The 25,671-nt window shown below is 61.9% G+C and overlaps 4 protein-coding genes across 6 annotated transcripts; 1 reads left to right on the forward strand and 3 right to left on the reverse strand.

Moving 5' to 3' along the window:
• Nucleotides 1-2,080: 2,080 nt before the first annotated feature.
• Nucleotides 2,081-3,010, forward strand: SFN (stratifin). The gene has a single exon (XM_076357141.1). It carries the CDS (start codon nt 2,148-2,150, stop codon nt 2,886-2,888), a length of 741 nt encoding a protein of 246 aa, XP_076213256.1. The 5' UTR covers nt 2,081-2,147; the 3' UTR covers nt 2,889-3,010.
• A 6,029-nt stretch (nt 3,011-9,039) lies between these two features.
• GPN2 (GPN-loop GTPase 2) lies at nt 9,040-14,678 on the reverse strand. 2 transcript variants are annotated; one of them, XM_076357264.1, is made up of 6 exons: nt 14,652-14,678; nt 12,965-13,403; nt 10,883-11,039; nt 10,522-10,682; nt 9,710-9,840; nt 9,040-9,201 (listed from the first exon to the last, which is right to left on the reverse strand). In XM_076357264.1, exons 2-6 carry the CDS (start codon nt 13,379-13,381, stop codon nt 9,129-9,131), a joined length of 939 nt encoding a protein of 312 aa, XP_076213379.1. In that variant the 5' UTR covers nt 13,382-13,403; nt 14,652-14,678; the 3' UTR covers nt 9,040-9,128. The 2 variants fall into 2 exon arrangements, with proteins under 2 accessions (XP_076213379.1, XP_076213380.1); XM_076357265.1 differs by lacking the exon at nt 14,652-14,678 and adding an exon at nt 13,589-13,706.
• Nucleotides 14,679-15,531: 853 nt separating this feature from the next.
• GPATCH3 (G-patch domain containing 3) lies at nt 15,532-20,214 on the reverse strand. Its single transcript, XM_076357263.1, has 7 exons — nt 19,845-20,214; nt 19,136-19,554; nt 17,650-17,824; nt 17,223-17,282; nt 16,805-16,926; nt 16,485-16,612; nt 15,532-15,875 (listed from the first exon to the last, which is right to left on the reverse strand). Exons 1-7 carry the CDS (start codon nt 20,212-20,214, stop codon nt 15,656-15,658), a joined length of 1,494 nt encoding a protein of 497 aa, XP_076213378.1. The 3' UTR covers nt 15,532-15,655.
• A 1,740-nt stretch (nt 20,215-21,954) lies between these two features.
• On the reverse strand, nt 21,955-25,468 carry NR0B2 (nuclear receptor subfamily 0 group B member 2). Of its 2 annotated transcripts, XM_076357455.1 has the most exons (3): nt 24,926-25,468; nt 23,942-24,528; nt 21,955-23,285 (listed from the first exon to the last, which is right to left on the reverse strand). In XM_076357455.1, exons 2-3 carry the CDS (start codon nt 24,483-24,485, stop codon nt 23,005-23,007), a joined length of 825 nt encoding a protein of 274 aa, XP_076213570.1. In that variant the 5' UTR covers nt 24,486-24,528; nt 24,926-25,468; the 3' UTR covers nt 21,955-23,004. The 2 variants fall into 2 exon arrangements, with proteins under 2 accessions (XP_076213570.1, XP_076213569.1); XM_076357454.1 differs by lacking the exon at nt 24,926-25,468 and having other exon boundaries at nt 23,942-24,654.
• Nucleotides 25,469-25,671: the final 203 nt, after the last annotated feature.

Below are 25,671 nucleotides of genomic sequence, written 5' to 3' on the forward strand. Positions count from 1 at the left end.
GTACGGCTTTGCTGCTCGAAGGGGTGCGAGCTCAGACTTAACTCCCGCCCGGGGATTGCTGCCTCGCGTTTTTACAAGGGAAGGAGGTGGTTTTTAGAGGGCCGGGTACCTCGGGCTGCCCGTTTGGCCCCCCCCCAGCCCCTCTATGGGGGCTTTTGCGCTTGGTTGAAGCTCTTAGAGGGTCTCTGCGGGGCCGCCTCCCCCCCCCTGCACCTTGTCTGCCGGGCAGAGGGTGGGAGACCGGCAGTGGTCTCCTGTGTGGCCGTTCCTTCGGAAAGCGCCTTCTCCCGACTCCCTGCTCCCACGGTGGATCACGCTCATCTGGGGAAGGAGCTCTAATTGCCGGCGAGGAGCTGCACGTGGCGCGGCTCCGGGGTGGGACGTGGAGGGGCTGCGGGGAGGCTGGTGGAGCCGGACGCCCTCGTGCAGCCACCGCGTGCGAGCCCCCTCGACGGGCAGGGGTACCCCAGGACCGCCACGTGCCCGGGGGCTTGGCCAGGAAAGGGGTGAGCAGCCCCGAATCCCCCCTTGCTAGGGTGGGGAGGGAGCGGTGTGGAGCCGGGGGGGGGGGGGTGTGGGGGTGTGGGGGGTGTTTTCCTTGGCTGCACGTGGTTGGGAAAAGCATCCACAGGTCTTCCTCACGTCCTCCGGCCCCGGCATCCTCCGTCGCCCCGTCCCAGTGGGACATCGAGCGAGGCAGGGCGAGGATGACGGGGACGGGGCACTCCCCTGCCGGGGTGGCTCTGGGGGCCGTTTGCAGGGATGAGTAAAGCAGCAAGTCACGCTGATAAAAAAAAAAACAACCAAACCCAACATCTTTTTGCCTTGGCCCGGTGCCGCCGGGCACCCGCCCCACCCTGCCCTTCCCGCACGGCTCCCGCACGGCAGATAAGGCCGGGGATTGGCGCAGGCTGCGAGGCCAAGGCTTCGCCAGCGCGGCGAGGAGCCGCCAGCGCCCGGCGTGTGGCAACAAGCTTGAGCAGGTTGAGAGTGAAACTGCAGCGCAACATGAAGCACAGATCCTAATCGGGGCGGCGCTTTTCCACCGGCGGCCCAGCACCGACAGCGAGTTCGCGTTAAAAAAAAAATATATATATATAAAAATTAATTAATTAATTAAAAAAAAAAAAAGCAAACCAAAGCTCTTCAATTACGGCTTGAGAGACGAGAAAAGTCCCTGGCGAGATGCTGGGACGGAGGTTAGGATGGGGAAATGCAGTCCCGGGCTGGAGGCCAGCGGTGGGGGACCCCCGAATTCAGCAGGGCTGGGGGGGGGGGGGGGGGGTCTCCCCGCTGCCGGCCGGATCCGGGCTCACACCGATGGTGCCTTTCCCACTACGGGACATTTTGGAGGGGTCAGGCCGGTCCTGCCATGCGGCGGCTCAAAGGCACGGGGCAATCGTGCCTTGCTTTGGGGCGGTCCCTCCCGCGGCGCTTGGGCGAGTTGCTGAGCCTCTCTGCCTCGGTTTCCCCACCTGTGGGAATAAATACCTGCCTGTCAAGCCCTCACAATTACCAGCAAAGTTAATCACCATATAAAAACGACAGTAATATGATTTTTTTGGGAGGGGGGGTGGGGGGGAGGAAACCATTTTTACGACCAGACACACCCCGTGGCCCGTTTCTCCGGGGTGGGGGTGGGAAGAGCTGAAGGCTGCCGTGTTTCTGTGTACCTCCCCGAAACGGTAACCCACCCCGCTGTCCCCCTTCCAAGCACTTTTAGCAGCGGGCCGGGCGTCCCCCTCGGTTCCAGGGTGGGTGTTGGCTGGGGGGGGAGACCCCTGGGGCATCCACGGGTGCTGCACCCACCGCCGAGCCCTCCCCGGGGACCCACGGGAAGGGCAGGGCGTTGGCCGCCCCCCTCGCCCCTTCCCCAGCGCCCGCCGCCCGCGGGTGATGATTCACGGCAATTTTCCTTTTAAGGCCGGGCTTGGCGGGGAGGAAGCCAGAGGAGGAGGAGGAGGAGGAGGAGGAGGAGGAGGAGGAGGAGGAGGACACTCCTTCGGCCTCGCTGGCTCCTCCCGCTCTCGCTCGAGGCTGCGACGCTCAGCCAAAAACGAATCCCGGCGGCGGGGCTCGGCAGAGGCTCCGACGGCTCCCGACCCCGCTCCTCGCCCAAGCGTCTGCCCTGCGCCCGCGTCTCAGCCATGGCAAGAAACCACCAAGTGCAGAAGGCCAAGCTGGCCGAGCAGGCTGAGCGCTACGAGGACATGGCAGACTTCATGAAGGCGGTGGTGGAGCACGGGGACGAGTTGTCCAACGAGGAACGCAACCTCCTCTCCGTCGCCTACAAGAACGTGGTGGGGTGCCAGCGCTCGGCGTGGAGGGTCATCTCCAGCATCGAGCACAAAACCGAAGAGGGGGACGACAAAGCACAGCTGGTGAACGAGTATCGGGAGAAGGTGGAAAGGGAGCTGAACTGCGTCTGCAAGAACGTCCTGGCCTTGCTGGACAAGTATCTCATCAAGAAGGCGAGCGATGCTGAGAGCAAGGTCTTCTACCTGAAGATGAAGGGTGACTATTTCCGATACCTGGCCGAGGTGGCGACCGGGGACGACCGCAAGAAGACGATAGACAACGCCCAGGAAGCCTACCAAGAGGCCATGGACATCAGCAAAAAGGAGATGCAGCCCACGAACCCCATCCGCCTGGGGCTGGCCCTCAACTTCTCCGTCTTCCACTACGAGATCGCCAACGCCCCCGACCAGGCCATCTCCCTGGCCAAGACCACCTTCGACGAGGCCATGGGGGACCTGCACACGCTCAGCGAAGACTCCTACAAGGACAGCACCCTCATCATGCAGCTGCTCAGGGACAACCTCACGCTATGGACAGCCGAGTGCGCCGGAGAAGACGGCAGCGAGGCTGGAGAAGAGCCCAAGAACTGAATGGCCCCCACGGAGCCGGGGACCGGCCCCCACCTGCCCCCCCCGCCCTCCAGTCCCTTCGGCATCTCTTCGTGGTTTTTTTTTTGTTTTTTGGTTTTTTTGGTTTTTTTTTTGGGGGGTGGTGCTTGGCGGGGGGGGGGGTGGGGAAGGCGTCTCAGCTCCCCCACGCCCCCCCCCCCCAGCCTGGAAGCCGGGAGTGGGGGTGGTTTTGACATGCCCCCCCCCCGCCCCCCCCTTCCCTCTCCCCCATCCTCTGCTCGGGGGGGGGGCGGGAAGGGAGGGAGCGGGGGTTCCTCCATCCCAGAGGGCTGCCAGCCCCCCACTATTTGACATTTTGTGGGGGGGGAGCCCGGCCCGGCGTGTGCCGGCTCCAAACCCACCATTCCAGAGGGCTGGAGCTGCAGCGGGAGGAGGTGAGGGGCCGGAATGGGGCGAGGGGGGTGGGGGTGGGTGTCTGGGCAGACCCCCCCATTCCGGGGGGGGTGTGTGTGGGTGTCGCGTAGCGCCAGAGCCTCTGTGCGTCTCCAATAAACCGTCTCCTGCACGCCTGCCTCTGGTCTGCCTCGTCTCTCCCCCGCGCACGTGTCCGGGCAGCTCCCGCCGCCGCCGGGCACCCGCTTTGCCTCCCACCCCACGGGACAGGGAAGTGGGTCGGGTCCCCAAGGCTCCGCAGCAGCGGTTCAGCTGCTCCCAACCCCCCCCCCCCCCGCAATCCCCCAGCCCAGCGATGGGGTCTCGGGGTGCCCCCGCAGCCCCGTCCCTCGGCAGCTGCAAAACTGCAGCCCGTGGAAGGGCTCGCCGGGTGGGCGAGGGTTTCGGCAGCCCCACACGGGGCTGGCCGAGGTCCCCAACCCCGCAGCGGGGTGTCCCAACCCCTTGGTGCAAATCCACGGTGCCCCAAAAACCATCACCGAGGCCCTTGTGCAGGTCCCCAGGTCCTCCCCCACCAGCTCTCCTGTGTGTCCAAGGGGTGTGTGGGGGAGGGTCCCCAAAAGCAGCACCGGCAGCGACATGGGGACAGCCCTGGGCTGTCATCGGGGTGGGGACGTCCCCGTCGAGGTCCGGACGCGCTGGGGCAGGCGAAAGCTCAGCACTTCTGGCCCTGGCGCCCGGCCACAGCGAAGGGCGCAGCTCACCGAGCACGGCCCCCCCCCAGCGCGAGTTTCAACATGAAAAATAATTGCAATAAAATACAGTCATGGCACCCTGGGCTATGAGCTCATCAGATCAAGCGCAGCAGCAGGGCTGGGCAGGAGCCGGCCTTTGATGGGAAACGTCGGGGTGCCGGGAGGAAACGCTCCGTGACTCAGGACGTGCCGCCCCGGTTCAGCGGGGTCCCCAGTTGGGGAGGTGGGGGACACGCCAGCCCCGAGCCCCGGCATGGCCAAAACCCGGCTCCTGGGGTGCCAGGAGCTCCTGGGCTTTGGGGAAACCGAGGCACGACCAGGGAAGTGACACCCCCCCCCCACCTCACCCCATTGGGTGCAGGGATCGCGGGGCACACGGTGCAAAGCCCGTGGGGCTGCTGCTCCCCGTGCAGGGACCGGCCGGGGATGTAACGAGGTTTGCAAGGGCTCTGCCTTGGGAAAGCGCTGCCTGCTGTGGGAGGTTGGGCAGTGCAAACCAGAACCTGTTCGCCCCGGGATGGGACGCGTCACCTGCAGCAGGGCCGGGCGCAGAGCTCAGCCGAGGGGATTAACCCCTGCGAGCCCCTTCAGCCCCTCGCCCACCCCCCCCAACCCCCCCCAGTCCCCATCTTGGCATCTTGTAGAAGCAAATGTGGGTGCCGCCTTGGCCCCGCCGAGGACCGGGTCAGCGGCCCCGGCAGGTTGCAATTTGCTCAGCAGGTCCCGGCTGAGCTGGGGGGGGGCCCCCGGCGGTGTCGGGGAGCCCAGCCGGTTCCCGGGGGGAGGCCGGCGAGGGGCCCTGACGCTTGGCCTCCGCCCGGCCCCGAGCACTCCCAGCCTGGGAACCAGCCCCAGACCTGTAATTAGCCAAACCGGGGCCGGCCGACGTGAAAAACGAGCCGAGGGCTCTCGCTGGCCCTTGACCCGCTGGTCTGGGGACACGAGCAGCCCCGGCTGGTTAAACCGGGGGGGCGGCGAGGTGGGAGCTGGGGGGGGGTGTCAGTAGCCGTCCTCCCCTGCTGCTTCTCGGGACCCATGGGTGGAGGAAGGACAATGGGGCTCCCGCCGGCCTCCCGGGAGTTAACCGATTTCGACAGCGCCCGAAATTGCTGCGTGGCTGGGCCGTGTAGGAGGACGATGCTTCCCGGCCTCCCAGCTGGTCCGGCAGCTTTTCAGGGCTGGGAGAGGGAGCGCCCCCCCCCCCCCCCCCCCGCCCCCCCCAAGCCCCTGCAACACCTCCTGTGAAAGGGTTGTGCTGCCGGGGAGCGCGGGGCATTCCCCGGGGGTCCTCCTGGCCCCCTGTTTCACGTAGGGTGGTGGGACCCAGACGGAGGGGACCAGGGAGACGTCGGGACCCTGATCCCCCATCCTTGTCCCCTGGCTGGGACAAGTGGGAGGATGCTCTCAGCATCCCTGACACCGCGCAGGAAGGGGCGCGCAGCAAAGCTCTCAAATATATGTGTTTTAGTATCTTTAACACCAGTAGAGCAAAGGGATGCAGGTGTCCCGGGGCCAGGGAGTGTTCCCCACCCCAGAGCCACCCTCCCAGCCAGCCGCTGGGAGCAGGGTCCCGGTACAGCCCTGTGCACAGGGGCTACCCCCACTGTGGCTAGCGGCCATGGGGTTAAGGCTACTGAAACAGGTCTCTCCGGGCAAATGGGGGGCTGCTGCCCCTGGCCACGCTGCCTGCGAAAGGCTCTGCCAGTCCTGAGCGGGGCTGCAGGACCCGCAGCCGGGCTCGTCCCTTGTCCCCGGATCTCACAACCTCCCCGTAGGGCTTTGTGCCCGGGGCTGGGGCTGGCCGGCTCCTGGCTGCCCGGCAGGGCCGGCTGAGGCTGAGCCACCAGCAGCACCTCGCTGGTGTGGCGGCACCCAAGGGAGATGGCGCTGGCTGGCTGTCACCAGGCAGGCACCCCGGGGTGCTGCCAGGATTGCCCTGGGTGCCTGATCTGGGAGGGGGGGGTTTAGTTTTTGGAGAGGCTTTTCATACCCCCCGCGGAGAGCAGCACTTGACGGGAAGTTTGCAACCTTCGAGCAGGAGCCCCGTGATGGAGCCGGCACCCTCCAAACCTTTCCTGGGGCAGATGCTCCTGGGGTCACGCTGGCCCCACCCTCTGGATTTTAGCCCACCATCTCGTCCGTCCCGCAGCCCTGGCGAGACTCCCCCCCCCAGCACGGGGCTGAGGCCTGACCCACCTTGTCAACGGCCGGGGGCTGCCGAAAACGCTCAGCATTTCATCCCGGTAGCCACACTTGCACGCGGCTGGCTGGCTGACTTGGCCTGATCCAGGCACTGTGTTTTGGGATACGGAGAAGGACCCTGCAGCTGCCCCTGGCTCTGGGGAGCTGCTGTCTCCCCGGCAAGCAGCTGCGGTGACACTTTCCCCGGTGGGCTGCGCAACCAGGGCTCCGGCGTGGTGGTCTGGCCGCGAGGCAGGGGTTCGGGGCTGGAAGCGATGGAGGGGGACACAGCAAAGCCCAGCTCAGCGCCTGCAACTGAAGCCCAAACCCCTCCATCCTGGAAAAACATGATCTGCCACGTTCAGTCTTGTCCAGGAGGTCCCACACGCGGTCGGGGTGGGCTCAGCCTCTCCCAGCGCCGGGCTTGGAGGGGCCAGGGCAGGTAGGACCAGCTCGGCAGAAAGCCTGCCCCCCCCCCCCTCCCCCCCCCAAGGGATGTGCCTCAATTGGGGTGACTAATCCTGGCCCTTCGCCCCAGCTGATTGCTCAACGGGAGCGACAGGAGCCAGAGTGTCACCTCCCTCAGCCCCCGGGGAGCCTCGGCAAGGCCGTCCCCTCCCAACGTGGGGACACGGAGCCGGCTGGATTTCGCACCGGGCCATCCCTGCCCGCTGCCGAGCCGTTTTCTGCTTCGCCCTGACCAGGAGCAGCGAGCAGCGTCCCTGCTGAGCTGCGGGTCCCAATTCAGCCCCTGCTTTCCAAACCCGGGCTGCAAGGAGCCACTTGGTGCGAAAAGGCTGCACTTTTCAGGCTGCAGCTCTTTTAGACTTCAGCATTTCTTGGCTCGGGCACGGCAGAGGTTCCCTGAGCTGAGGGGTTTCTATCACCTTTGATTTCCATTTTCTCCAGCACCGGCAGAGCGCAGCAGGGCTGGGGCTGCAGATACTGCCTGGGTATTAAAATAAAAAAGCCAAACGGCCTCAAAAGCTTTGATGGCTCTTGCATAATTCCAGCTTGACCTGACAATACCCTTTTAAGCCACCAAATCTCTCAAAGTCATGAAAAAGCCGCCACAAAAATTCACATTTTTGTTTATGATCACGTCTTCTACCCCTTTACAGCAACTACAGGGTTCAAAGACGACCGGGACGAGTCCACGAGACCGCAAGGCAAGGATGGAGTTTCAGCTCCCGTTATGGTGAGACTGGCTTCCAGACCTTCAGCCCCAGATAGCACGGAAATGCGGCCGCCGGGTTTCAGCCAGGAATACCCAGGGAAGTCCCTGGGCTCTCGGGAAAAGAGCTCAGGCACCGACAGCCGACAGGAATTTGACTTTTATATCTGAAATGCCAGTGTAGTCTTTCATTGTGAACTGAGCTCATTAAAGCACAAGCGCGCGCGTGGACGTGCGGGCGCGCGGACGGAAGCCTGTGTCTTCGCCCTCCTTCCCCCCCCGAGCGCCGCCTTGTCTCCAAATCCTGGCCACAAAGCTGTGAGACGCAGGAAATTTTAGTTTTAATTCCCCGCCTAGCTGCGGCCCCTGCCAAGCAAGACCCCGCTCACGTCGAGAGTCACCGAGTCGGGGGGTCTGCAACCGCTCTGCTAAGGGCCAGGCTGTCCTGCACAAAGGAGCCGTCTTATCTTACGCAAGGTCTTGGGCAAGAAGCGATGCTGAATCTGCACACCGAGCTGGGAGCCGGGATTCTCGCCCGCTCCCATCCTACGTGCGGCTGCGCGAGCTGCCGGCAGGCGCTCGGAAGGCTGCTTGGTGCGGACGCCTTGCTTTTCGTCGCCCCCAACCTTCCCGCTTCACGGCACTGACGGACCCAAGCCGCTGCCTGCAGCGGGGACGCCGAGTAGGTGGCACGTGAGGCTGGGAGCTGCTGCCGTCACCGTCGGCGGCTGCCGCCGGCCGGCGAGAGGGAATTACATAGGGAGGAGGGGAAGCCCCAGGATTCGGGATCTGGAGAAGGTACTGGAGAAAGCAAGCCCAGAAAAAGGAAGGTGGATGAGGGCAGACAAGCCAGCTGCTGGGGAAGGCCCTACATGCAAACGACGCGCTCCAACCTCCCGCTGAGTCACACAGGGTCTTTCTTAATCAAAAGCCTACAAAAGCCGAGCTTGCAGTTCGTGTGTCACCGTCAGCGCGCCGCGTGCACGCCGAACGCCAGCGTTTCAGCCCCTGGATAAGGGCGCAGGAGGAGTGACCTGCTTTCCCAACCCACAGTCGCTCTTCCCCACTCCCTCCAGCAAACGCTTTGCCTGTTCTCAGGCAGATCATAGAGGAAAACGACGTCGCAAACACGGAGCCCTTCTGCAAAGTACACAAGGCAGCGGCTGCTGTGACGTTCCCACCAGAGGCTTTTTAGCCTCGGGCTTTGTTGCACTCTTGGTTTTATTTATTTGGGTTCAGCAAACTCACAAGATGAAAGCGAGACAAAGGAGTGTTTATTAAGAAAGAGTCCATCATTATTTAAAAAAAAACAAAAGAAAAACAACCATCTTTTCTGTCCTCCTTGAGACAGACTGGAGGCTGCTTAGCCTGAATACTCCTCCGAGTACGAGGCCCACGCACGCCCCTCCTATGCTGTAAACCAAGAACTTTCGTCTCAAGTCTCACCGCCCAAACTGATTTTTCTTTCTCTGGATCTGCCTTGGTCATGATGGGGAGGAGGAGCCTTTATCTTGCTTCTCCTCTCTCGCTAACCGCGGCTTCGCGACTCAGCCGTCGCCCTTCTGCAAAAACGCTGCTCTGTGCGGCGGGGCCGAAGCACAAGAAGTCAAACCCTTCGAGAGGGAGTCCGGCAGCCAGACCTCCGCCCGGAAAGGCTTGCCCTTGGTCCGAGTCACACGACGCGGAGATCCCTTAAGCTCCTGGCAGGAAAAGGAGAGGTGTCAAAACCCGAGAGCGGCTGTGGAAGAGGTGGGCGTGTTACAGATCCATCACTTCTTCTTTCACGGCTTCGTCCTGAGATTGCACATACTTCTCCTGCACTGCAAGTGTGCTGATAATGCAGTAATTAAGGAAAACAAGGGGCTGGGCTCAAACACTCCCTTCTTCAAGGAGCTCTTAACGTTCTCGGCGAGGAACCAGCCCCGCATTAGCCTGAAGGCTGGCAGGAAGACAGCAGTACTGGCAGCAGCAGGCATCACCCGAGTTATTTCTGGCTCTGGCCGATCCCAGACCCGACAAGTACAGGAGAATCAATTGTATGGTTTGGACGAGGTGGAACGAACCAGTCCGAGTGAGTGTGAGGGAGAGGAAAAGTTGTCAAAAGATTCCTCCCACATTCACAGTATCAATTAGCAACAACTGTGGTGGCTTTGGTGTGGACAACTGTCTGCTAAGGTCTGGGCCGAGCCCTGCTCGCTACATGCGGTATCACCAAACGGCATCAGATGATGTTAGGAACAACCTGGGCCTGCAAACTGCCAGCCCCACCTCCAGCCTCTCCTCCCCAGGGAAGGAGAAATTAAAACTCAACACAACAAAGGATCGGTGGAGAAGGATACGAAGTGAAGTGGAAATCGGCTCCCACCGCTGCCGACATCAGAGCTTCCAGACTCCTGTGCTCCTGGTCTCCGAAGGAATAGCCATTGGCTTTGTCCACCGCCTGCATCACCTGCCGCATGCTCTCCTTATCCTGAAAGGGCGGGAGATGACACACGGGGACCGTGGCCCTTCCCCGGAGGCAAGAGCTCGTGCTGGGCTTTTCCATGGATTTCCTCCCAGGCTCCGGGCCACCCACACAGCGCCCAACGCCCCGAGCGTGCTGCCGGCCTCCCTGAGCTCAGAGGGGCCGCAGGACAACCAGGGGCACGCCCTGTGGAGCCCAAATACATGACGGGCTGACACCCTCCACCCTCTCGCTCCCTTTCATCACCTCTTGTCTCAGCCCATTTGACTCTGTTGACACTTCTGCAAGCTACAAGATTAACGTTTTCAGCCCTTCCTCCCACGTGCATTCCTCCCAATCGTCTGATTATTTTGTGCTCCCTAATTTAACGACGTTTTAGGTAACACTTTGCCCAGATTTGAAATGCAGGCCCAGAAGAGTGAACGAAGGGGGAGTCTTAATTCCCCACCCCAGGACACAAAGCCCACGTAGCCCCAGACTCATCAGCCTTTTCTTTTCCTTTGGCTGCCGCAGATCGTTTATGAGTCTGGGTGTATTTCACTGTCCTCCCCCATGCCGGAGTCTCTTCACAGTTGAGCTTTTCAGCCCTCATGGCTCTACGCAGATGTAACCTAGCTGCTACCAAACGTGCTGACTACCTATCCAACGCTCCCTGTTCTCTCTGCCCCACTCCTCCTGCTGCATCACCTGGACGTTGAGCGGAACGAAGGACACCAGGCTGTAGTCCTCGATCACCTCCACCAGCTTCTCATTGAGGCGGCGGTAGTTTCTGAAGAAGGGGTCGGAAGCTAAATGGTCAACCAGGTACGAGAGGTCCAGGACCTCTGTGTAATAATCCAGGTTGAAAGCTGCAGGGAAAGACCAAGAAGCTCTGAAGGCAATCTGTAAATATTGGGGCTTCCCTGGCCAGAACATGCCACCAAGAAGCCAGCGAGATTTACACCAGTTCCCCCCCCACCTCCCAGCCATACATCCCCGTACCCGAGCAGCTAATCCGCACCCGATTCCCCAGCCCAACTCCACGCGTCTCTCTCGCAAAGGCTCTTACCCAGCTTGCCGTATTGCTCGATCAGGTCCATCTTGGAGAGGACGTTGACGTGGGGCAGTTCCACGTGCAGCATGGTGGAGAGCGAGGTGCAGAGAACGGAGATGAACTTGCCAGGGTCCGTGCAGTAGTGAGAATCCACCAAATGCACCGCAGCCAGCTGGACAGCAAAGGCACAAAGGGACAGCGCAAGGTCAGACCCGTGACGAGTCCATCCGCTTGCTTTTGGGACAGGCTGAGAAGCGGCTGCAGGACAATCTCTCCAGACCCGACTATAACCACGCAGTAGGGAAAGTTACCGCCTGCCTTCCAGCTCCTGCATCTAAAACATCCTCACATACGAGCGCACACATATACACAGAAGTATCTATCGCCACGTTCGCACCCACAGACCACCCGGGGGGTTCAGGACCCAGGGTGCTGGTGCACAGAAAGGGCTGTGGGGAGGCTTATAGGGGTGCTGAGCTCCACCAGCAGTACCGAAAGACACTTAAAAACCTGCAACCGCCCTCCCTTTTCTCAGGGCTGCTTTCTTTGCAGGTGGAGTTTCCACGCTTGTCTGAACCCTGCGGGTTTTTGGGGGGTGGGAGCTGGGGTTAACTCTCCTTCGGAACGACACGGCTGCCTCCAGATTTCCACCTTCCCCACAGGAAAGCTCATTCATAGAATCATAGAATCATTGAGGTTGGAAAAGACCTCTAAGATCATCGAGTCCAACCGTCGACCCAACACCCCCATGCCCACTAAACCATGTCCCTAAGTGCCACATCTACACGTCTTTTAAATACCTCCAGGGGATGGGGACTCCACCACTTCCCTGGGCAGCCTGTTCCAATGTTTCACCACTCTTTCAGTAAAGACATTTTTCCTCGCGTCCAATCTAAACCTCCCCTGGCACAACTTGAGGCCGTTTCCTCTCGTCCTATCGCTTGTTCCTTTGGAGAAGAGACCGACCCCCACCTCGCTACAACCTCCTTTCAGGGAGTTGTAGAGAGCGATGAGGTCTCCCCTCAGCCTCCTTTTCTCCAGGCTGAAACAAGCTCACGCGCAGCGTACGCGCAGGAGCAGTAACTGTAGCGCACCACGCTCTGCTGGGAGAGCCAATTGTCGTGTGGTTTGAAATAATAATTAATAATTAAATTAATGAGCAGTTTGATTCCCGTGTTTCGTGTAGCTGTAATAATGTGGTCCCGAGATCTCTGTTAAGTGACTGCCTGTTACACAATGTCACTCAAAGCCAGGGCTCTACAGTTGAGTGTGGCTGAGTCACAGCTATGCTTCCGCAGCAAAAAAAAAGCCGGTTTAAAGCTCACGGGCAGGTGTAAGCACTCGAGCGAGCATCAAAACAGCCGTGTAACTATCTTTTTTTTTAAGTAACTACAATTTCACGGAGTTTTATTTGAATAAAAATAATTCTAATGCGCAGATGCCCAGTGACATTCTCAAGCAAATGAACTTGCCCTTCTTGCTCAGACCATACACGGTTTGCACATTCATGGTTTGGCCCAAATGCAAACCAAATGCAACGTAAGCAAGTCAGCTTGGTTATGGGGTTCTTCTCACCTGCATTTCCTCATTTGCATCTTCCATTGTGCAAGAAAGCGCAGAGCACGTACTACAACGTGCAGAGCGATTCGGCTTGGCTGCAGGAGTGCCAGGCAGGGCCTGAGACGCCGCCCGAATTCCTCACGCTGCAGTGCCAAAGGGTCCCCACTCGCCCAGCGCACACATCTACCGCCCCACTCCGAAATACAGTGCCCACCCGGATGAAACACGCCAGGTCTGCGGGCCCCGCAGCACAGCGAGAGAGTGTGAGGAAGGAATCCGTCTCTGTGTTCGTGATAATCCCACTGCATTAAATGCCCTGAACAAGCCAATCCCTCCGAGCACAAAATGGGGCAAAATTCCTCTCCTTCCCCGAGAAAGCCGTTTCACGTGAAAAGCCAGACAGGTTAGTAAAGAAAACAGTCGTCGGTACCCACGAGCAAAAGCTCTGACCGCGCGGTGTACAGCTGCCAGCCCCTTGCACGTGCAGGCGGGGGTGCCAGGCGCCGACCCCAGCTCCCTGCGGAGCCCCAAACCTACCCTGAAATTCCACTTGGCCAACTGCGCGAAGACGTTCTTCAGGGCGTCGTGGTGGGTGTAGAGCTCCACCTGCCCTGGGCAGTCAAACAAGTAGTAGTGACCCCTGAACGCAGCCAGCTTCTCCTGCAGCCAGTCGAAGTTGGCCTCCAGGTACTCCATGCAGTAGATCAACCCCCCGTTGGGCCCCAGCTTCAGGTTCTCCATCACGTCGGGCAGGGTGATGAGCTCGGCGATGTCCACGGCACAGTGGTAGGGCATCGCCTCGTTGGCGGGGTCCAGGTTCACCACCGTCACCTCGCGCCCAATCCTGCCCATGAACTCCTGCATGCCGTGGCAGTAGGTCGTCTTCCCGGAGCCCGGAGGCCCGATTACCACCTGGCCGAAGGCCAGCGAGCTCCCCTTGCCGCCCTCAGACATGTCGGCTCATTTCCTTCTCCTTCTGTGGACCGAGAAAGGAAAAGCTCCCATTTACAATTTTATTTGCGTTTATACGAGTGCGATCTGCTGGGATTCACACCCGGGGGAGCGGGTGGAGAGGAAGGGAAAGTGCCATCGTGCAGCTGCTGCCTCCCGTCACCCCTTGCACCGCTGAGCCCCATGCCAGGGAGGACGTGACCCTGTTACCCCCCAGCTGGTGACGCCGTGGCTGAAAACAGGCGCAAACCCCCAGGCAGACCCACGGGGACGCGGAATCCCACTCCTGCCCGCGCGTGGGGCGAGTTTCACCCTAGTCGGGTCCTTCCCGATGTGGCAGCGCCCACACTTTCCCTCCCTCGCCCCAGCATGTCCCCGTGTCCTCCCCTCCATTTTCCCACATCCCCGTGTCCCTCTCCCACACGCTCCTTCCCCCACCCCATATCCCTTCTCCCCGCCGTATCCCCTCTCCCCGCCACGTCCCACATCTCCCGTGGCTCCTCTTCCTGCCGTGTCCCCTCTCCCCCCGTGTCCCCTCTTCCTCCATCCCCCCTCTTTGCCTGCGTCCCCTCTTCTCCCCCACATCCCCCTTTCCCCCCCACATTCCCCTTTCCCCCCCGTGCCCCCCTCTTCTCTCCCACGTCCCCCTCTTCTCCCCCACATCCCCCTTTCCCCCCCGTGTCCCCTTTCCCCCCGTGCCCCCCTCTTCTCCCCCATGCCCCCCTCTTCTCCCCCACATCCCCCTTTCTCCCCCGTGTCCCCTTCCCCCCCGTGGCCCCCTCTTCTCCCCCACATCCCCCTTTCTCCCCCGTGTCCCCTTCCCCCCCGTGGCCCCCTCTTCTCCCCCACATCCCCCTTTCCCCCCCGTGTCCCCCTTTCCCCCCTCTTCTCCCCCACATCCCCCTTTCCCCCCCGTGTCCCCTTCCCCCCCGTGCCCCCCTTTCCCCCATGCCCCCCTCTTCTCCCCCACGTCCCCCTCTTTGCCCACATCCCCTCTTCTCCCCATCTCCCCCTTCCCCCACGTCCCCTCTTCCCCCCCGTGACACCCTTTCCCCCCCCACATCCCCCCTTTGCCTGCACCCCCGTATCCCCTTGCCCCCCACGTTCCCCTTTCCCCCCACCTCCCCTCTTCTCCCCTACGACCCCCGTTCCCCCACGCCCCCCTTCTCCCCCACATCCCCCCTCCTTGCCCAGCTCCCTTCATCCCTCGTACCCCCCCCCCGCCCCCCAATCTCCCTCACGACCCCCTCCCCGCCCCCGGTAGGCCGCTCACCGCCTGCCGCCGCCGGTGCCCCCGGCGTTGGGTCCGGGCCGCCGCGGGACTCGAAGGTCGCGTTCCGGGCGAGGAACGGCCGCCGCCACCACGGCGCCCCCTAGCGGCCGGAGGGACGCGCGGCTCTTCCATCGCCGGGACTCGAACCCGGGATCCGGACCCCGGAATCGGGGGTCCGGGTCCCGGGTTCGAGTCCCGGCTCCGGCCATTGTCCCTCCAGCACAACCCCATAACCCAGCTCCGCAAGAGAAGGGGAAGTTACTCCCTGCATCCCCCCTCTCCGACACAGCGATAGCCTTAAGGAAGGTGCACGGGGCCAAGCCAGAGCCCGCCAGCAAAGAGAGTTCACCAATTCACATTTAACCCTCCAGTACCGGGTCACTGGGACGAAGGCTGTCCGCGCTGCCCCTCCTCAACAAAAAAAAAACGGGGCAGAGCACATCGGAGAGCCGTGGAAGGAAGCACCCGCTACGCCCTATCGTGGGGAAACGCCTCCCACGGAATTCCTCCGGAGGCTGCCAGGACGAGTCTTTCATCCCGACGAGTTTCTCTCAGGAGCGTGGGATCGTCACGCCCAAAGCAACGCGAAGCTGCGGGCCAGCAGCGAGCTTTCCGCAGGACAGTTACCGTGCCACGGCCGGCCCTGTCTGTACTTGTCCTTCCCTGGGTCTCAGGCAGCCATGAACTACGAGTTCTGGTTTTTTTTTAGGCTGACCTAGCAGCCAAGCTTGGTTGATCCAGGCGGTAGTACCGGCTTTAAACAGCCGGTCAGAAACGCGACACCCTTCCCCGTTCCCGCTGAACAAACAGGACCAGCACTATTTCCCCTCATTTGAATGCTTCAATCAGGGGGAAAAAAAAAACCCACCGAGGCAATTTTTGTTACAAGTCTGTATTTCTTCCAAAAATAAATATATGAACACCCTGCTCCAAACCCGAGACCAGGAGCCAGCCTGGGCTCGACAGGAGCAGAACCAGTACAACGGCTCTGTGACAGTCTCCGCTCAGCGCGACTGGGCACTGAAGCTCTCCAGAGCACCGTGTGACGCCCGGACAAATGCCATGTCCCGCCTGTACTTCATGGCAGTGGGTGGCTGGCGCCTGAGCAGCCGGTCACCGCCGTCCTGTGGGTCAGGGTCATCATAGATAGTCGAGATGAGGATGGGAGCGTCCCGCCGGGGCTTTTTCACCTTGCTGAAAGTTGGCAGTTTCTCCCCGTGGTACCTAGAGGGGAGGAGGAAACGTTTGGCCCAACGTTGCTGAGGCAGTCAGACACCCCTTTGCATCCCAGCTCAGCTCCTTCAGGCGCTGGCAGGGGAGAAGTGGACCGATACAGGGCAATAAGGATTCTTGTCCTATTCCCGGCTGCGAGATTGCTCTAGGACGAGAGCCAGCCCTCACGGTGAAACACAGCACCGTGCAAAGCCTCCAGAAACCCCACCGAGAAGGCAGGGGTGAGGTGCGCAGCTACAGCTCGGGTCACTTGGGCTTTCCCCGCCAGAATACCGTAGCAGAGGTGACCCTCAATCCTCAAGCACAGCTCTCCCTCTGTGTTTGCGTGCTGCAGGAACCTGCAAACGGTTCCAGTCCTACTCTACCACCACAAGCTCCTCTGAGGAGCACTGGCCCATCAGGAAGAGCAGCGTATTTAGCTCTGGAGCGCTGTGGCAGGCCCTTGCCACCAGCTGCGCGGAGAAAGGCAGATCCCTGGGACAGCCTTACAGTTCTGGTTCACGCCCCGCTCCTTTTGCGGCCAGTTAGCTGCTGCGTCAGCCCGGAGAGCCCGGGCAGAGGCTCTGAACGCAGGCTGGCAGGGCAGGGTTGGGTACTTACCCCAGCCCCCTCTTGCATCTGGGGTTCTGACCCTCGTTGTCCAGAGCTTCGGCCATTCCACAGTTGCTGGTCCCCAGCCCCAGCCCCTCCGTCCAGCCCTGCTGCTCCAGCACCTTCCTGCCAAAGCCCTGGGAGAGGGGGGGGAAAAAAAAGGTCAGAGAGTTGCCGGACAAAGCCCATCCTCGTCTTCCCAGCACCCTCTGCCCCCTCCCAACATCCAGGACCTCTCCTCCTCCCCCTAACCCACATCCTCTGAGCATCGCCAGCAGAGCCTTTCCTGTCCTGCCCCATCCTCTCCCGAGCACGTATCCAGAGCTCACCTTGGTGTATCTCTCGAAGGTGCCAATCTGTTGCCTTGAAACAGACCCGTCCTCCAAGCCGTCCCGGAGTCGCTGTTCCAGCCACATCTGGACCGAGTCCCGAGCATCCTTATCACCTCCATCTAGGGAGAAAGAAGCAAGAGTCAGAGCAGCACAGCTCAGGAAAGCTGTTCACTACCGTCATTTCCCCCAGAGCACCACGCAACAAGGAGGCAGAACCTGTTCTTTTTTGGCAACTCTCACTGCCAGACAAGAAAAACGGTTTGTTTCAAGTACACTGACGTCTTGGAGGCTTTCAACGGGTGACAGAGCCAAAGAGTTCCCCGCTGCAGAAATTCTGCAGGGTCAGAATTTCCCAACCTCCCTGGTTTGCCGGAGGCGGGGGGGGGGGGGGGGGGGGGCAGTTCAGCTCAGATACCTTTGTCATAGTAGATGCTCATGTCCACATCCCAGTCATCCGCAGTCTGCTCATCAAAGTCTGCCAAGAGAAGGAGAGCACCGGTTTTGGTGATGGTTGTGGAAGTCTGACACGGAAGAGCTGTTTGCTGGTGGCCCAGCTCCCTATTTTCTCCAAGAAAATGGGTAGGAAACGGCATTAGAGAACTCCGCAAACCACAGCGCTTACACAACAGGCTGCCAGTAGGATCGCTGGGGTCTCTGGCGACTGGACTGAACCACTGCAGGTTTTGTGACCGAGGGAAGGCTTAAAAAGCGATGGCAAGATGCCCGTATGTGTAGCTGATCTGGAATGCTCGTATGGGGTTATACCTGATTTACCTGCAGGGCTGGGCCCCCCAGCTCGTGGTGGTTAGTTTGTGGCTCAGCGACACAAACACCAATGTTACCTCCGTTCTTCTCCTGCCAGTACTGAGCATCCGTGTAGAAAACAAGGCCAGAGCCGCCTTTCTCCCACTTGAGCTCAATCTCCTCTTCAAAGAGCCGCTCCTCCACACGGTCCTGCTTGGTCACGTCCTCGTGCAGAGCCTCGTGTCGCTCCCACTCCTCACAGGTATCATCGTCCTGCAAAGGAGCCGGTGAAAGGTGGGCGACGCCGGCAGCACGCAGCCTCCTCCCCCGTTCCCCCGACCCTCGCGGCTCATCGCAACGCCTTCCCTCCGAAACAGCTTTGTCAACAGAGCTCGTCTCAGCCTGCTGTTTTCAGGCACTAACACGACCGGCACTGATGACCTCATTCCCCTGACTAATGCCATCTTCAGAGTCAGCAGACAGAAGTGGTGAAAAATACCACATCACACCCACTTCACGGCATGCTTTCAGCGGCGTACCCAATCTGCAAGGCAAAGATGCCCATTTAAGGAGCAGGTGTGCTGTACGTAAAGTCAGCAACAAATTAATTCCACTCAAGCTGATCCCTAAAGAGATTGCGTCGGTTCCAGCGAAGCAGCTCGCTGGCACAGACGCAGGTCAGACTGACAGCTTTACTGCTGCCTGCCCAGCTCTGGGCAGAGCCCTCCAAGGAAGACATTAACCAACTAAGGAACAGCCAAAAAACCGACTAGAGATCCAGGAAACGGAGCGTGTGAGAAAGGGCTAGAGGAGTCTGTTTAGTCTGGAGAAGAAAAGACCGAATAAAAAGTTTGTAAAGGAGGGAACAAAGCGTTCTCTGTGTCCGCTGTTGCTAGGAGAACCTAATGGGATAAAACTGCAGCAAAAATTTGCCATCTAAGTTAATTCTGGTACGGCAAAGAACGGGAATGGCTTGCCTCGGGGTCGTGGTGCCTCTGTAATGACAGAGGTTTGTGAGAACCGGCTAGACAGGCGTCTGTCAGGGGGAGGGAGCGAGATAGTCTCCGGAGAGCCTGTCCAGCTCAGTTTTCTAGGAGTCTTTGTCACGAAAGCCATTTTTCTCGGAACGACTAACTTCAATCACAGAGGCATTCAAAGTCAACCGTTCGTACAGCTCCACGTGTCGTTTCCAGCACACGAACGCGTTCCCGAATCTCCGGTCACCTCATTTACAAGCAACAGCAGAGCCGGGCCAATCCGCCACGCAGCAGGGCAGGGATCTGCTCCCGCAGCACCAGCCTCCGCCCGTGCTCGCTCCTCTGGACCAAACCCTTTGGGCTCAACCCCTACAACCGGCTTGATTTGGACAAGCCGTTTCGGAGGTGTTAATGCCCGCACCGCTCACGCGCCACGGGGCTCAGCGCGCCAAGACGCGAACAACCGTATTTTAACGCCATTTTTAGACAAGTGATTTATACAATACAATTAAAAGATTAAAAATGAGCTCTGGGGGAGTTACAGCGGCCCTCCCAGCTTTGCAGCTACAATAGCTAACCTTGGACGGTGCTAGAAAAATCCACTTACGTCATCCGAGCGCGACTCCTCTTCCTCCTTCTCCTGCCCCTCCTCATCTTCCTCAGCACTGGCCGGGTGAGTCACCTCAGACCTTGCCGCAGGCCCCTCTTCCTCTGTGATCTCATCCCCCGTAGCAGTGTAAACTCTTTCTTCTTCTATAACTGCCTCAGCGTCCTGGTATTCAAAAGGCACGTTCCCATACCTGCGGGACGAGCCCGTCTTTGGGAAATCCAGCTGCAATTTCTTGATGATCCGGGGAGGCAGCCTGCAGGCCCGGATCAGCTCCAGAAAAACTTTCAGGGGGGTGCCCACGTTCCCGTAAGGCATGAAGGAAGGGGGGTTGAACTCGGGCAGCCGCTTCAAGTCTGCTTCTGCGACAGATTCGCCTGCGGCCGTCTTGTCCTCGCTGCAGGGAAACATCTCCGTGCCTGGAGAAGAGAAGGAATGGTTTTGTGGGGGAACACGCGCTCCAGCAGAGAGGGGTAAATCAGGGGAGGGGCGAGCAGACCCCAAACTGACCCCTCTTGCCAGGATTTAAGGCATTAAGGAAACTCCCTGAGGAGTTTTAACCACCCGGTACCCTCAGGTTGCCTGCTGGGACCCGCAGAGGTGGGATCCGGTGCCCAACGGGTCCTCCGGACCCCTCCAGGCCCATGAGGGGAGGCCCGACCCGACCCGACCCGGCCCGGCCCCCCCCCGCCCCGGTGCCCGCTCGTACCTGTCCCGGGGCTGAGGCGGACCCTGCGGATGAGGCAGCGGCCGGGCAGCGAGGCGCCGCCGGGCCCGACCCAGCGCTTGCCCGAGTACATGCGGACGAAGCGACGGGCGCGGCCGGGCCGCACGGCCACCAGGCAGGAGCAAGTGCGCGGCGCCGCGGCCTCCTCACCGCCGCCCGCCGGCGGCGGCGGGCGCTCGGGGCGGTGACGGTAGTGGAAGCAGAGGAAGCCGCCGGCCTCCACGAACTGGCTGAAGTAGGCGCGGAGCTGGGCGGAGCGCAGCGCGGCCGGGATGCCGCTCACCAGGCAGTAGCGGGCGGCGGCGGCGGCGGCGGCGCCGCCATTACCGGCGCTACAGCTGGGCGCCGCCATCTTGCCCCGGCGGGACGGCGCGTCACGGCAGCTGAGCGCGCGGTGATGACGTCGGCGCCCGACGCGCAGAGTGGGCGCCGCCTGGTGGCGGGAGAGCGCGCTGCAGCCGGGAGGCGGCGCGGGGGGTCCCGGGGGCGGCCAGGTCCCGGGGGGGGGACACAGGCCCCGGGGGGGACACACAGGCCCCGGGGGTGGCAGGGGGCGGCCAGACCCCGGGGGGGTCACAGGCCCGGGGGGGGTGGTCACAGGCTCCGGGGGTGGCAGGGGGCTGAGGGTGTCCAGGCCCCAATGGAGGTGATAGACCCCGGGGAGGTCACAGGCCCCAGGGGTGGCAGGGGGTGTCCAGACCCCAGGGGGGGTCACAGGCCCTGGGGGGGGGACGCAGGCCCTGGGGGGTGGACACAGGCCCCAGGGGTGGCAGGGGGCTGAGGATGTCCAGGCCCCAATGGAGGTGACAGGCCCGGGGGGGTCACAGGCCCTGGGGGTGGCAGGGGGTGTCCAGGCCCCGAGGAGGGTCACGGGCCCCGGGGGTGGCAGGGGGCTGAGGGTGTCCAGGCCTCAATGGAGGTGACAGGCCCAGGGGGTGACAGGGGGTGTCCAGGCCCCGGGGGGGGTCACAGGCCCCGGGGGTGGCAGGGGATGGCCAGGCCCCGGGGGGGGTCACAGGCCCTGGGGACAGCCGGGCCCCGATAGGTATCATAGACCCTGGGGGTGTCAGGGTGCAGGGGGTGTCCAGGCCCCCCCCCCCCTGCACCGTGCAGCGCAGCCCCGTCTGAGGGGTCCTGGCCTCGCCCTCTTGATAAAGTCCCGGGGCTGCGTGTCCCACGGCGGGGGGGTGGCCCTGTGGCGTCAGACCCGCCTCATGGGCAGTGACACGGGCGGGTGCCACGCCGGACAGGGGAGCCCACGGAGATCCCCTGTCCCCAGGGGCTGGTGGGACCGGTGGGCAGGATGGAGGCGGCGGGGGCTCTGCCCCGTCTGCGGGCCCGGTTGGGGGTAACTCCGGCAGCGGGGCTGTTGGGCATCCCGTGTGCCGTGACTCACGCGCGCCTCAGCGGGCTGCGTGGCTCGGGGCTGCCCGTGGCTGGCGTGGGTCTGCGGAAATCATCCGGTGACTCACGCGCTCCTTCCCCCCCCCCCCCCCCCCCCCGGTGGAAAACGGCCGTCACGGGGCTGAAATCACCTCGGAAACCGTCCGTCACCGTTCGGCAGCAGCGGTGAGAGGTGGAGAGACAGACCGACAAAGCGGTTCTTCCTCCCACCGGGCTGCCGGCTAAAATTCGAGGTGTTTCCGCGGGTAGGAGGGCGAGGGGGCACGGGGACGACACCCCGTGTCGACAACCCGGCCGGTTGGCAGCTGCGCGCGCCTCCAGGTGAGTCAGAGCACCCAGCTCCGCCGTCGCCGCCGGGCCGGGAGCCCTCGGGGCGAGACCCGACGCCCGGAGAAAGGCGCAACGCGTGGACGGGTTGCGATTCCGCTGCCTCTGCAAATTTCTGTCTGCTGGGCGCGCCGAGGGGTTTTTTGTGCCGCGGGGCTGTTCATCAGACAGCTCCCGCTGGCGGTGACCGACGCGCGTCCACGTCGCGACGCTCCCTCGCCACGGCGAGGCAGACGGGTTTTTATGGACAGCCCCTTTTCATTCGGGCGTCCTTTCCACGCCGGGCCCGCAGCCGGTTTCTCTAACCGCGCCCCCCCCTCCCCCAAAAGTTTAACACCGTCTCTAAAAAGTCACCACCGCGTTCCAAAACCTAAAACATTTTATTAAAAAAAAAAAAAAATAATTTACTGCATCTTATATACAAACCGCAAGAACGTTCACTTACAAAATACTGACATTTAACTTGTCGCAGGAGCTGCAGGCAGGAGGAGCAAGCTTTCCAGGCGTGCTACGCGTGCACCCGGCTGTAACTCCAGGGAGGGACGTTTGGTTCTACCGCTAAACCAGCTCCGCTCGTCTCCGCTGCGTTCACAGCTCCCGGCGGGGGGGGGGGGGGTGGGGGTGGTCGCTCGCTGTCGCACGAACGAGGTAAGCCCACAGGACGACGTGCGGTAGGTTTAGGTGCTCCGAGGTAACCCGCGGCTCTGCGAGCAGTTCCGCTGTGTTTCACGGCATCGCGGAGAAAAGATGCGAGCTAAGAAAAGGTCGGAGGGGTGAAGCTGCACGCCCTGTAAGATTTAATGCTCTGGCTTTTTTTTTTTCCTCTTGGTGCCTGAGGAAGATCCTTCATCAATATTTCTAAGATTTCAAGCACAACAGACAGACCAAGACTTCACCCAGACCTAATTCCGTAATGTTTGTGCTCGGTAAGCGATCCCGCTGAAGACGTGTCTGCCCAAACGCTGCAGAATCAAGCCGTTAGCTGAGGACAAACTCCCGTCTCTGGGAGTTAACGGCAAAACGCGCATTGATTTCAACGGGACCAAGGATTCGTTGGGTAAAAACCGGGACCGGGCTCTAACCCGACCTGCTCCGTGGTCTGTTCGCAGGCGGCTGAGCAGTTCCGGCTACACGACAGGGGAAGAAACCCGTCACCCGCACACGCGCTACCTGAAACGGAGACCGGCACAGGCGGAGCGGGACCTGCTGTAAACATCTGCTGAACCGGAGCCGTTTCTCCGTGCGCCCCGCTGCGGCCTGGCCGAATCCTCCGGCCTCGGCCCTACCGAAATGCGCGGTTCCCCGCTGACTCCAGAGCGCCTGTCCGGTTAAATCCCCGCTCCCGGATTCGCTTTGCTGCCCGGCGAGGCGTGGGCAGCATCCACGGGGCCGGCGGGCCGAGCGCGGCCGCTCAGCACGCCGCGCGTGCCGCGGGAGCCAGCTGCCTGCCGGTTATCTCGTACAGCATTTCCGCGATGAGCTCGACGATGTCCGCGTTGCCGATGACGGGTCGGAAGAAGAGATCCGTGATGAGGGCAGGAGGGATCGATTTTAAGGTGGAGGCGATCAGCAAAATGCGGGCGTAGCGGCCCTGGTCCTCGGGGTGCAGGGGCTGCAGGACCTCCTGAAGCGCTCTCTGGGCTTCCCGCTGGAGGCTCTCGATGTACAGGGACGCCCTCAGCCCGGGGACGTCTGCCGAGGGAGAAGAGGAAAAGCCGGTGATGAGGGAGGCTGGAAAACAGCCCCAGGTTTCTCCCATTCCCGCCCTTCCCCATTTCTCGGAAGGGATCTCCGGGGCCGTGCTACCGAGATGTACGCAGCGCTACCGAGATGTACGCAGCGCTACCGAGATGTATGCAGCGCTACCGAGATGTACGCAGCGCTACCGAGATGTACGCAGCGCTACCGAGATGTACGCAGCGCTACCGAGATGTACGCAGCGCTACCGAGATGTACGCAGCGCTACCGAGATGTACGCAGCGCTACCGAGATGTATGCAGCGCTACCGAGATGTACGCAGCGCTACCGAGACGCGGCCATTTCAGGGCTGCCGTTTTGAGGGAGCGAATGAAGTTAACCGGGCAAACTCACGCTTTACAAATTCAATCCCGGGGCCCTTTATTGTCCGCAGGGCAGGCAGAGGTCTCTGGCTTTTACCACTCCGTGTGACGTCCCTCCTCCCCGCTTCCCGGGGCATTTTGTAACGATGGGTGTTGAGGATAAGGTAACCAGCCCTCCCCGCTCTCACGCCTGCCGGCGCTCTTGAACGTCTACAAGCCAAGAGGCGCCAACGGGTGCGGGACGTGCTCTCCTGCCGGCAGGCAGAGCCGCGAGGGCCGGGCACTCACCGGGATTGAAGAGAACGGCTCCCTTCAGGTAGGCGTATTCCTTGGGGCTCAGGTCCAGGCTCCAAAAGGTGTTCAGGCAGCACTGCAGGCGCTGCACGGCGGCCAGCGTGGGCTGCGTCCGCTCGGGCTCCCGATGTTTGCTTTGGCCGTCGAGGAGGATCTTCTTGAGCATGCTGGGGGCCGGGGTCTCCATCACCTCGAAGGTCACCATCTCCTGGACCAGCCCCAGGAGGAAGAGGGGAACCCAGCAGCTGTCCAGCAGCAGGAGCTGATCCTCTCGCGGCAGCAGGTGGAAGGAAGGGAGGTTTTTCATGAAGCTGATGGTTTTTACCAGCACGTTGGAGGCCGCCCGGCAGGTGACGTGGGGTGTGCGGAGGCAGACGGTCCGGCGCTGGTGGCAGAGGCAGCGCTGGTGGGCCGGGCTGCGGCCGCCCCGGCCGTGGGTGAGGTTCTGGCTGAGGAGGGTGTAGAGGATGGCGGTGCGTTTGTCTTCGCTGTGGCACTGGCACCCCTCACAGTCCACGTCCATGCCGCTGGTGGTCATAGCTGAGCCGGGCGGCCGGATCCTCGGCGAGACTCGGCTCCTGCTACAGCAGACGGGAGAGAGAGAGAGACGTAAAATCCCTCCCAAACCCTCCGTCGCAGGCTGGATTCTCCCCGTCCTCCCAGCTCTGCCAGCGCACGGCTGCTCAGACCGGCTCTTATAAGGCTGGGTCACCAGTGCAACACCCCTCCACAGCCTTGACCGCTCTGTGATTAAGCGGGCCTCGTTAAAAGGAAAAAAAAAACCAAACAAAAAACAACAAACCACCGAACCCGGCCGTCCCTGGGCTGATTGGCCGAGGTAAACGAGTTCTCCGCGCGGCGTCAACGGCCGTTTTCTCAATGAAGCGCGCCAGCGGCGCGGGGAGGGGGACGGCGGGTTGGGTGGCCTTATCGCGATTACCCAAACAGTATAAACAAAGTCATTAACCCAGCCCGTACCATGGCACCAAGGCCCCGCGCTGTCATCGGGCAGCGCTGTGTGGCAGGCGTCGCTGCCGGGAGGTTCACACACACGCAGAGGGAGAGGGAGAGGGCACTCGTCCGGGCCCTGCGTTCCAACGGCCCCTGCGCTCCGGCCTTGGAACGAGCAGCCTGGGAGCCGTTTGATCGGCGGCTGTTTGCCTGACCTTGCCGACAGGAGCCTGGGGTTGTTACGGCCGAGGGAGAGGAAGCCGGCGAACCCACGGGGGCCGTAGCAGTCAATCCCGGGCAGGGCCCATCGGTTCGCCTCCCTCGGAGGAAACGCAGGGCAGGGGGGAAGGGCAAATTCTCAGATTTTTTTCCCCCTGGAATTACCGGGTATTTTAATCCCTTGAGCGGCAGAAACCGAGACAGGAATTGAGGGGCTTCCGATCACCCGTTTCCAGGGGGCTGGTGGCAGGGCGAGGGATTCCTGCGGCGGCGAGGGAGAACACGCACACCCCCGCGCCCCCCCCCTCCGCCCCCGGGGATGGCGGTACCTCGGCCGGAGGCCAGGCCGGATCCCGGCCTCGGCCCGCGAAGGGGGGGACGCGGAGGTGAAGGCCGGGGGGGGGCCCGACGGAGCCCGGGGAGGCGCCGCGGCAGCTCCCCGCAGCCTCTTCCCGTCACGGCGGCCGGGGGCGCCCGGGCCTGCGGCCCCCGGGAGGGCAGAGCAAGGCCCGGCCGAGACACCGGGCAGCGCCCGCAGCCCCCGGGCCGGCCTC

This window comes from Aptenodytes patagonicus, chromosome 21 (assembly GCF_965638725.1).
Source record: "Aptenodytes patagonicus chromosome 21, bAptPat1.pri.cur, whole genome shotgun sequence".
Classification (NCBI taxonomy): domain Eukaryota; kingdom Metazoa; phylum Chordata; class Aves; order Sphenisciformes; family Spheniscidae; genus Aptenodytes; species Aptenodytes patagonicus.

What these genes read in the sequence shown, in the direction of transcription:
- SFN (XM_076357141.1), top strand. Translation starts at nt 2,148, where the DNA reads ATGGCAAGAAACCACCAAGTGCAGAAGGCCAAGCTGGCCGAGCAGGCT.
- GPN2 (XM_076357264.1), bottom strand. Translation starts at nt 13,381, where the DNA reads ATGTCTGAGGGCGGCAAGGGGAGCTCGCTGGCCTTCGGCCAGGTGGTA. An exon ending in TGGCCAAGTGGAATTTCAGG is followed by an intron (nt 11,040 to 12,964) that starts GTAGGTTTGGGG and finishes TTTGCTGTCCAG; the next exon opens with CTGGCTGCGGTGCATTTGGT. An exon ending in GCCGATTTCCACTTCACTTC is followed by an intron (nt 9,202 to 9,709) that starts GTATCCTTCTCC and finishes CTGCATTATCAG; the next exon opens with CACACTTGCAGTGCAGGAGA.
- GPATCH3 (XM_076357263.1), bottom strand. Translation starts at nt 20,214, where the DNA reads ATGGCGGCGCCCAGCTGTAGCGCCGGTAATGGCGGCGCCGCCGCCGCC. An exon ending in AGGAGTCGCGCTCGGATGAC is followed by an intron (nt 17,825 to 19,135) that starts GTAAGTGGATTT and finishes GCTCCTTTGCAG; the next exon opens with GACGATGATACCTGTGAGGA. An exon ending in AGATGCAAGAGGGGGCTGGG is followed by an intron (nt 15,876 to 16,484) that starts GTAAGTACCCAA and finishes CCTCCCCTCTAG; the next exon opens with GTACCACGGGGAGAAACTGC.
- NR0B2 (XM_076357455.1), bottom strand. Translation starts at nt 24,485, where the DNA reads ATGACCACCAGCGGCATGGACGTGGACTGTGAGGGGTGCCAGTGCCAC. An exon ending in AGCCGTTCTCTTCAATCCCG is followed by an intron (nt 23,286 to 23,941) that starts GTGAGTGCCCGG and finishes CTCCCTCGGCAG; the next exon opens with ACGTCCCCGGGCTGAGGGCG.